We start from the raw sequence: 11,031 nt of genomic DNA, 5'->3' as shown, positions 1-11,031 counted from the left end.
GAAAGAAACAACTACAGATTTCAAGGTAAGAAATGAACACAAAACAAACTGCACTCATCGACTGTTAAAGTCCTTTTTTCCCTCGACTTAAAGTGACTTTTTAAGCCCTTTCCACGCAACATGACAACTGACCGTTCATTACACGACTGACGCAGAAAACAAGTGCTATGCAGAAAGTTAAAAGACTAAATCTAAAAAAAAAAAAAGTTTCACCCATTGGACTGGAACACAGAGAAAAAATAAAATAAAAAAGGACTATGGCAATGACAGCTGCAATCAAATGAATGGCAATCTATGTGAAAAATTCAGAGTAAAATCAACTTTTTCATAAATATTATCGTCTACGGCTAACTAACTTAGTGGAACTGCTAAATTTTATTCTCGTCATGACAGTTTTCTAACAATAAACATGGCCGAGCTTGCTTGGTTTATTTTGTTTTCATGCAAAAAGGTAGTTCAGAAGCCGTAGTGCTGATTAGCAGTTTGTTTTTTTTTCCTGTGAAGGCCAGACCCAGAGAGGAAGACTCAGAGCAAAACAATCCGAGAAAACTCAAACCTCCGTCCTTACCGAGTCCGACAGCTTTAAGGTGCTTGATGCTCCTGAATAACAACTATATATTTTTTTTATTATTTCTGTACCTTTAGGAAACAGAAGACTCATCCCCTGCAGATGAATCTTCTTTCCTGATAACCTCCACAAAAGACATTTAGCTAACGTTAAAACCTAATTTTCATCTCCATCTTGTGAAATAAAACTACAAACATGCGAGAGGAGCTCAAACTTACACACACGCAAACGCACAACTTCCTTTCTAACGTTTCTCTTGTTTCCTCCCCACCGAAACGTCTCGACACAAACCGTTTTGGATTTTCAGTATTCTCGGTAGTTGCTAACATGGAGGTAAGATCAGAGCTGGTGTGAGATTTACAGTACTTGGTACAGTAGACAGCAGCCAATGCCAAAAAAAGAAGGGGGTTTAAGGGTGGAGAGGGAGAACCACGCTTTCATTAGAGTCTTCATTCAGAAATATTTGGACAGCAAATCCATGTTTGTCATTAGTGTCGGTGAACGTGCTGCAGCTGCATCCAAGATGTCTTCTTTGATGCTCCAGCTCTGCAGCAAAACTTTTTAGATGTTTTTTCTCTCAAAGATTTCACCTCTAACCCTTAAGTGCTAATAAAAAGAGAGGGGGGATTCTCTGCAGACTCAAAGCAGGCGTTTCTAAAGAAATAGGTGTTTCTACAGAGCAAACACTGATTGGCTTGGTCCAGTAACAGAAGTCTTTCAGATCCATGCTGAAATAATTCATCTGTGGTGACTGCTTTAAAAGTTGAACAAGAAGATAAGAAGGTGAAGAAGGTCTCAAGGCCAGTTTAAGTAACATTATTTTTTGAATGATAATTTTATTTTTATTTATTTGTTTTTAGCTACTTATGTCAGTTTCACATTATTTCAGTAACAAAAACTATTTAGATTTTTAATGTAAAGGCAAATTTTGCATTTAGTCAACATTTAGCCCTCCTAACTGATATCTCTTTAAAAAAAATCAAAGTCGTTTTGTTATTAAAACGTGATTTATGTTGATGCTTTTATTTTGAAATGTAACCGGAGGTTCACAGGTAAAAGAAGGCTGGAGGAGAAGTTATGGAGACGCCGCTAATGTCCGACCGGCTAACACCATCACCATGTAAGTGCTTAATAAGTCTTCTACCTCGGTTACAACAGCAAGGTCGTGAAACTGACTAAATAAATGACAATCCGATACGGGACAAGTTAGCTAACGATTTTAATAAAAATGTCGAATGACGGGCGTTAATTTCGTCTTGGTTCTTGAAAAACGGCTACTTTGACATGCGTGACCAATCATTTTTGGCTTGATTTTGTTCATCCAATCAGGCGTGGTCCTTATTTTTTGCTTGTCTAATCAGGTGTGGCTCTTGTGAAACGTCATTCTTTGGAAACGCCAACTTCTTCTGCAGACATACCTATTTGAATAAAAACGGAAAATAAAACATTAAACCGGATCAGAATCAACAAGTAACCGTCCTGGGACTCGCTTCAGACCAATCCTGCTAACTGTGGGACTGCGGCGCGGCGATGCTAGAGCAGTCCGTGACGAGCAGGTCCACCACCGTGTTCCCGGTGACGTACACGGTGGGCGCCGCCGTCACCATGTTGCTAAGGGAGACGGAGCTGCTGGCGGCCAGGTTGGAGGTGACGGGGGTCGGTGCGGCCTGGCTGGTGCTGTGGGTTCCCATGTGGCCCTGGAGCTGGGTAGGTGTCTTACACTGGACGCCGCACAGGTGGCAGACGAGGACGCCGCCCGAAGCCGTGCCGCCGAAGCCGCCGGGGCTCTCCTTCCACTCCTGGCCGTGGTGCTTCTGGGCGTGGACGCGGAGATACGTCAGCGTGGTGAAGCCTGGTGGAGAGCAGGTGTTTTATCAGATCATCATACGCTGTCAGAATAGCACACATGCAGTGAGTACGCATGTCTGCACATGCGCATTAAGAAGTCCAACCTTCAGAGGAGGAACTGACAACTCAAATAAGTCAATAAATTATTTTCAATGATAACTAGATAGATATACATGCATTGTTGTGGTTTCAAAGTGTTTTTAAAGCAGGGTATAGCTGCAGCTGCAGTGAACTACAACACACTCCCGTGTAAAACTCACCTTCCTGTTGCTTGATGACGGTCTGACTAGTTAACCGCTGACTCAGGATGTCATACGGCCGTTAATAACAAAGTGTATGACAATCTACTTCATGATTCTATGTTGCGGATTAAATAAAATCATGTGGTAATGACAGCGTTTACTTGTCTGACAGATACAGCCATCAGTTTGTGCTAAGCGCATGACGATCTGACAGAACACAGGTACTTTTCTAAACTAACTGTTTACAGAAATGGTGTATTAGTGCCAAAGTACATAGAAAAAGAGAGTACATTTTCACACACCCAGAAAAAAAAATAAAAATTTTTTAGATCAATTTGAGGTCAGAATTTTACGACGGTGTATTAGGACCATTGCAGATGGTGGAAAAAGGGAGAATATTTTCTAGAAAAAAAATCTAAACTTTGCTAGAAAAAAAACTCAGAAGTTTTCTAGAAAAAAACAAGGCAATTTCTTAGCTTGAAAAGTTTAACATTTGCTGTGAAAAAAAACCTGAGAAGTTTTGAAATTCAGAAAATTTCTAGAAAAAACCTGGACATTTTTGACGTTTAAAATTTTTTAAATGTTTCTAAAATTGCCAACTTTTAGAGTTTCAAAGGTCAAAAACGTTCAACCTTTGAAAGTCAGAAATTTCCAAGAGTTCTTTTGATGGAAATTTACTTCTCCTTTTGTCCATCAACTGACCAGCATCATTACTTGTCTTGCTGTCCTAATAATCCAGCCCCAAAAAACTAGGAAATTTCTGAGTTTCAAAAGAAATTTTTAGATTAATCTTAGAAATTATCAGTTTCAAAAGTCAAAATTTGTCAAGTTTTGAAACTCAGAAATTTCCACTTTAGATTGATGAACTTTAAAGTTTATGCCTTCATCAGACACTTTTAATAAAACTCATGGTAAAAAGCGTGTGCACTCACTGCGGTTACAGAGGTGGCAGACGTGGTGCTGCGACTGGTTGTGCACCCTCATGTGATCGGTGATGTACGCGGCGGACAGGAGCTTCCCGCAGATGTGGCACGGCACTTTCTCCTCGTGGCGGATCATGTGGGCTCGCAGGCGATCCTTGGTGGCAAAACACGACTCACAGGTCTGCAGACAGATGAGGGAAGAAGCATCGTTGGTAAAAATCAGAACACCTTGGCATTTTAGGCTCCATTCACACCTGATAGATTTGGTTTGATTGGAGACCAAAATTGAACATTTATTACATTTTCAGCTCTTCTGGTTCTCTAACTGCAATGTGTCAAATTAACCAAACTCTTTGAAAATCCTGTTCCCCTCCTCGCCTATGGTGTCGCTGCACCAAGAACCACTGAAGGAAACAACATAAAAACATCCAAAGACATGAGAGCAACGCTCTTCTTTGAAAAATGTAAATGGATTAGCATCAGATTTTAGGAGTTGTAGGATTTATTTTCTATTTCTCCTGCTAGGCTAGCGCTACACCTGCGCATTTGTTTTGGTTGCATTTACCCAGAATTCCCTGCACTGTAGTCCGCTTCTTGCTTTTTGAGCAGTCTCTAGTCCGCTTGGTGTTCATATATATATATATATATGCCTGTCACAATAACTAAATTTACAGGAAGATATACTGTCCCAAAAATGATTGTGATAACTAATAATATTGTCATTTTGAGAAATGTTAAAGTAATATATTGATATGACATAATAATGCTATAATTCGCCCTCTCACACAGTGTACACAGCACTTAACACTTTAAATACCTAAAATAAAACAAAACAACCAAAAACAAAAAGAAAACCAAACGGCAACATAAAAAAATGGATTATGAAGTATCTGTAAACAAAATTACCCATCAAAAAATCTTAATAATCAGGGGCCTCATACATAAGAGTGCGCAGTTTTCACACTAAAACTTGGCGTATGGTAAAATTTAGAAAAGTGCAGCGCACAAAAAAAATCGGATGCATAAAGCCGTGTGCACACAGCTGCACACATTTCCTTTATAAATCCCAATTTGCGGGAAATAGAGCAGCTGCTGGTCCCTGTCGCCTCCATAAATACATATGTAAATTAGTATAAATACCCGGAAGTCTGCCACAACGTGAAGCAGTAACCATGGCAACGTCCTTGTTCGAAGCAGTATAAGTATTTATAATAATAATAATTATATATTTTATTTAAAAGGTGCCTTGAGGACACATAAGGTCATCTCACAAAAATAAAAATACATTTTAGAGAAAAAAAAAATCCAAATAAATAAAGAGATCCTGCAAATAAATGCCTGTTTGAACAGCAGCAGGATTTAAAGACAGTGTGTCAGAGAGTCCTTTCAGTGGGAATGTGGACGTTTGTTCTAAATACTAGATGCTTTATGTCCATAAGGCGCATTCACAAAGCGGGCGGCTGGACTGAAGGATGATTGCAGCTGGACCGGTACCGGTACCGCACGGCTCTATAAGTTCTGCTCAGAGCTCCAGGATGATCCGTCTGAGCAATCTAAACGTTCATAAACCATCATCAACATTTCCCAGCTGATCAATATGATCTCTGAATAAACGCTCCATCAGAGCCAAAGCTCCACACTTACGCGGCTCACCTTCGCGCAGCTACTTATATACGTGTGACTGCATACACACCTTGATCACCTTAAAAATAATCAAACCTGTTGATTATTTTTAATCAGCAGGTTTGATTTAATCTGCTGATCCAATTTTAGTGAGAATGAAATGACCCCACAGATGCATTTCATGCGCTTCGACGCACGGACCAATGCGTTACATCTTTATGAGACAAACATTTAGAAAAAGTACTATTTACATACGAGTGAGGTTTTCACATCCTTTTATTTTAAATTTCTTTATTTTGTGTGCGTGTTAGCTTATTGTCTGAGGAAAAATGTGGTTCAGTTTCATCGTTTACGTTTAAAAAATAAAATATTAAAATCATGAAAAACATCGGGTTTAATGCTTCTTGGTCTAAATAACTGAATGTCGTCACATTTCAGTGTATTTAGAGTATTTTGTATTTTGTAGCTTTGTAGTTTGATATTGTCCACAGATAAAGTTTGCGTGGCTGCCGCATATTTTCACGCCAGCGAAAAAGTGTGCGTTTATTTACACAAACTTTGACGCAGAGTAAATTTTTATACATGCCGACTTGTGCGTAAAATATGGAGCTGCACATTTTTTGTGCGCAGCACGCTTTATGCATGAGGCCCCAGAAAAGAAATTGAGTTGTTTTGTCTGCATCAAAGTTCGACTGTGCATTTACATCTCCCCAAACGAACCGGACTTTCTAGTCAAGCAAGCTGGAGTTGGACTAAACAGGACTGGTGTGTGAATGCACCTTAAGAATAAAAAAAAAACTGCGAAAAAGAAAAAAATTATACATACCGGACACTTGAAGGGTCTTTCTGAGGAGTGCACCTGCCTGACGTGACTGTTGAGATGGTCAGGCCTGCAGAAGGACATAAGAGAGACAAGTTAGAGCAGGAAAGGGGCGTGGCCACGGCGTGTGGCTGCAGCGCAGCATCACCTGGAGAAAGCCTTGCCGCAGTGAGGGCAGATGTAGGGTTTCTCCACGCCGCCCTGGTGGGAGCGCACATGGTGGCTCATGCGGTCCTTCCTCTTGAAGCGCTGCTGGCAGATGGGGCAGGAGAAGGGCTTCTCGTCCGAGTGGGACAGCCGGTGCCGGTTGAGGTGATAGACGTCCCGGAAGGCCTTCCCGCACGTCTCGCAGGCGTGGTTCTTCTTCACGGGGTTGGGGTTGGGATTGGCGGGCCGCTGAGAGAAAAACAAACAAGCTACAGAGTTTAGGTCTGAAGTCTTTTCTCCACAAACTGGAAGAGAATTTGTAATATTTGATGATGAAACCATGCAAACACAGATAATCAGCCAGTTAGATAAATGATCTGATGATCGCAGTTGCAAAGAATTACTTCTGGCTCGTCTTTAATTCTGGTTTGTGTTACAGAGAACATGCAGGGGAGCGTGGGGGAGTGGGGCTTCGAGCTAAGGCTGGGCGATCCATCAATTTTTATTTTTCTGAAAATTAAATTTTTAAAAAATCTGGATTTTTTTTCTCATCAATGCACTTGTATATGTTTAGACTTTGAATTCAGGTCAACTCTAAAATGGAATATTAGGGCCAGGCTAAGTTTTTTTGTTTTTTTTAATCACAGGAATAAAGTCAGTGATATGAGAATAAAATTGTACGACAATAAAGTTGAAACCTCACAATATTAGGAGAATAAAGTCTTAATATTAGGAGAATAAAGTAGTAATTTTATGAGAACTCCAACACAAAATAAAATGAGGAATATTGAGCATCTTGTAGAGTTATAATTTGTAACATTTGATGGATATACTTAACATAAATCATTTTGGTTGGCAGAACTTTGACAGGTTTGAGCAAACAACTGTGCCTGTTTTAAAGAAAACGATATGAACTGACCAGCTTACATCAGATCTTGATTACTAGAAGAGTTTTCTCAAAATGACTTATAGTAATTTTAAAATGTTTTTTTTTTTCTGGTAAAATTGCATCTTTATTTTGATATTATGACTACATTCTTGTAATTAAAGGTGACCCATTTGCTGAGATGATGAGATTTAAGTCAGGTCAGGTCTGCCAAACTTAACGTTTACACTGGTGCATGAAAATGCTGCAAACAGATGCGCAATTATGCAAGCATACATGTTTGAAAAGCAGAAGTGGAGCCTCCTGCACAACCAACAAAAATGCAGCAAGTGGTTTCTGAATGCTAAGTCAACAACAGAACACGTGTTTTTTCCAGCAGCCATTATACAGCCAATACAGCGGTAAAACCAGCTGAACAAACTTGCTGGAGTGCCGCTCGGGTTGCTAGGTAACAGGCGCAGTGCCAGTCAAATGTTTTTGAAACGGCTCATTTTCCAGACATCAAGAAAACTTTAACTTTTTGCCAAAAGACAACTGGGTATTCTTTTTTTAAATGCTTTTAGAAGAAGTATGAAAACATGCAAAAGGTGAATTTTGTAAAATAGGTCACCTTTAAACAAACATTTTTGTAGCCTGGCCCTGATGCTCCTTAATACAACTTACAGAAGGGATGACTGAAATAAAAGCCACCTTTTGAAAATATTTTCTATTTTCCACTTAAGTTTTTAGAAAAGAAAAGTTAAAATCGTCTCTGGCATGAAAACAAATCTTACTTTTCTTCCATTCTTTAGGAGGTTTTATTTGTAAGCCATATCGCCCAGCCCTACTTCGAGCGAACTGTTTCTTAAACAGGGGACTGAAATCGCCCCTCAACCAATCAGCGCTCAGGGATTTCTCCCGAAATCAAACACAGGAGACGAATTCAAAGATCGTCGTGACGAAGGCAGCTTAAGAAACAACACTCTCGAAGGCTCGGGGGTTGACGACAACCGTCTCTCACAAGGCCCTGACCCACCTGTACTGTCGCCCCTGTGGCCATGACGACAGCAGCAGGAGGCGGAGCATGAGGGTTAACAGTAGCCATGACGTTTGGCATGGCAACCCCTTCGCCATCCTGACCGCCCAGGGGAGGCTGCTGGACGCCCGCCAGCACGCCGGGAGGGGCGAGAGGGGGAGGCACGGAGAGGTGCAGCAGGGAGAGGGGAACAGTGGGCCTCTCCGCCCTCCCTCCGGCCCCCACCGCCATGGCCGGCGGGGCCGCTGCCGCCGCCACCACCTGGCCGGCGGCTCCCTCCTTTGCTCCCTCCGCCTGCACTCTGGCCCTGTCCTTCATGCGTACCCCAGTGTGGACCGACTGGTGCCGCCGCAGGTTGTAGTTGTTCTTGAACTGCTTGTTGCAGATGGCACAGATGTGTTGCACGCGAGCCGGCCGAGGCGCTGGCTTCACCGGCTCTGGTGGAACCAGGGGGAAGAGAAGAAGAAGAAGAGAAACTCAGGGTCTGTCGCAGCCTTTCAGGTGAAGTTCACCACTGAAAGACCTAATTCTGAATTTTGTGTAATTTTTGAAGCAATGCTGCTGCATTTTCTACCTGAAACAGAAAACTACAACGGAGTATTGGGGACATACTAAGAAAAAATAAATAAATTTGTGAGAATAAATTACAAGATAAAATTACAAGAATAAGCTCGTACAAGGATAAAGTCTAAATAATATGAGAATAGTCATATTTCAAGAACCAAACTGTATTACAACCCAACGTACTCAGAGCAGTAAATAAACCAAAACTCTACAAAAACTATATGCATTTTGCTTTTAAGATAAAAATGGCCTAAACTACTCACGTGGCTTGTTTTAGTTTCACCCGGTTCAGATGTTTAATTTAAGTTACTTTAGAAAATAAAATAAATTTGAATTATTGTGAAAAAATGCTTAAGTGGTTAAATGAAAAATCCATGGCATGTGCCATTTTAAATCAATTAATTGTCAGAATAATTAATTGATTACTAAAATAATTGTTATCATCCCTAAATAAACCATTTAATGCCACACCACAGACTGAACTGCAATTAAAATAAGATTCTATAAAAATGCACAAGTGGTTAATTAAATATCTATAGAATGCGCCATTTTTAATCGATTAATCGCCTGAATAAACGATTAATCAATTCCTAAAATAATCATTAATTACAGTCCCAATTACATCTTCACATTTCTATCATAATAAAAGGCACCCAGCTCAAATTGTCAAAGTGTTTTGAGCAACCCTCCCTCCCTCCCTCTCCGGCTGTCTTCAGGTTGTTTATCCGCCTGAACCCACTCAGGTGTGGCTGAGCTGCCGTGTCTCTCACCAGGCAGGGGTTCCTCACTCAGAGCCGTGGTGTCCACAGTGGAAGGAGGCTGCGCTATGTGCTCTGTGGGTGGGGTCTGGGGAGAACTCGTATGCACTTGCATGAGCTCTGATTGGAGGCTCCCCTCCACTTGGTTTTGGGTGGGAGTACTCTGGAGGAGCAAGGAGAAGGCCATCACCAAATGTAAACACAAGTCACATCATTTATCTTGCAGAGGTAGTAACAAAAAGATGTGAGCGAGGCTGGGATGACACAGACAGGGCCTGCGTGTGTGGCGTGGAAGCAGCAGGGGGAGAAAACGCAACACAGGCCCGCAAAAAGCCTACCTGGAAGAGAAAATTGCTCCAAGCGGTATCCATTTTGCGCCAGACAGCGGTGGAGATTATGAAGTCAGCTCTTGGTTGAGGTTGAGGTCGTGGGGAGCCGCCTTTGCATGGCTCGGATCGGCCCCTCCGGTGGCGATCGGGACGCGGACGGAGGCCCGGCCCGCAGCGGGAGCGATGGGCTCCCCGGTTCTGTCGTAAAGCGCGAACAAAGCCAAAGCCGTGTGCTGAAATCTGGTTTTCTCATTGAGGTAGAGCTGTGGGTTGAGACGCACGCAGCTGTTGGGACTAACGCAGGCTGCAGAGGTGGAGCAGGCCCAGTCCAGTAACGGCCTGCTTGCCTCCTGTTTTAAACTTTAATAGTTAACAAACACAAAAATGACCCCAAACCTCGATAAACACGCAGAAATCAGCCCACAGGAGTTGCCTTAAAACAACCAAAAATAGTAATAATACTGATAACCGAGCCGTTGCAGTTTTACTCTTTAGCGCCGCGCACAAAACAGTGAAATAAATGCTGTTTTTCACGCAAGAGGACGAATATGAGTTGTAATATCTGTCAAAACAGCAGGTCATGCTTTGCTTTTTTTTCTGATTTATGAGTCTATTTTTTTCCGATTTCCGAAGCCGCGGTAGGCCGGTCGGGTGTCTGTCGAAGCCTCGCTGCTGGATTCAAGCCCTGACCCCGGCGAGCGGCGCTCTCGCCGGGCCGCAGCCTACCGCTCCACCTCGGCCGTTCAGCTGCGAGGATGTCATCTTTCTTTTTTTATCGCCCGCTCTCCCTCCGCCCTCCCTGTCTCTTTCTTCCTTTTCTTTTTTAATTCCTCTTTCTTCTCCCCCTCCTCTCCTTTTTCTCGCACCGCTATGTCCCACTTGCTCTTAAAGGGGTAGAGTTTCCTTTTTGGACACCCCCTCCTCCTCCCCGCGCATGTTATTTCCGTCCTCGTTGTCCTCTCCTCTTCCTTCCTGGATTGTCGGCCGACGGAAAAGGCTCTCTCCTCCCCCCACCTCTCTGGCTAGCTAGACCGAGCAAATCTGCAACGGGGAAAACAAGCAGAGTGACTTTCCATTAGCCGAGGGATGACGGACACATTTTAAAGGGCAGTGCGCACAGATCCTCCCAGTTGCTCTGTAATAATGATGTCAGACTCTTGTTGCAGCACAATAGCAGCTCAGGAGAGAAAACACAACAAAAATATCTATAATGGAAAATAATAAGAGCACAGGGGTTAAAAACTGTAGTTTTACAGCTAAAAACCCCCAGAAAGTATTAACAGAATGTCATTTTTATATTACCAACGG

At 42.3% G+C, this 11,031-nt stretch overlaps 1 protein-coding gene across 1 annotated transcript; it reads right to left on the bottom strand.

Moving 5' to 3' along the window:
• Positions 1-446: 446 nt before the first annotated feature.
• mazb (MYC-associated zinc finger protein b (purine-binding transcription factor)) lies at positions 447-10,791 on the bottom strand. Its single transcript, XM_032573797.1, has 7 exons — positions 9,733-10,791; positions 9,407-9,557; positions 8,073-8,509; positions 6,173-6,420; positions 6,031-6,094; positions 3,591-3,762; positions 447-2,420 (listed from the first exon to the last, which is right to left on the bottom strand). Exons 1-7 carry the CDS (start codon positions 9,763-9,765, stop codon positions 2,074-2,076), a joined length of 1,452 nt encoding a protein of 483 aa, XP_032429688.1. The 5' UTR covers positions 9,766-10,791; the 3' UTR covers positions 447-2,073.
• Between the last annotated feature and the right edge of the window lie 240 nt (positions 10,792-11,031).

Source organism: Xiphophorus hellerii, chromosome 10 (assembly GCF_003331165.1).
Source record: "Xiphophorus hellerii strain 12219 chromosome 10, Xiphophorus_hellerii-4.1, whole genome shotgun sequence".
Taxonomy (NCBI): Eukaryota; Metazoa; Chordata; class Actinopteri; order Cyprinodontiformes; family Poeciliidae; genus Xiphophorus; species Xiphophorus hellerii.
Note: the sequence above shows the minus strand (reverse complement) of the source record. Positions and strands in the feature narration are given on the sequence as shown.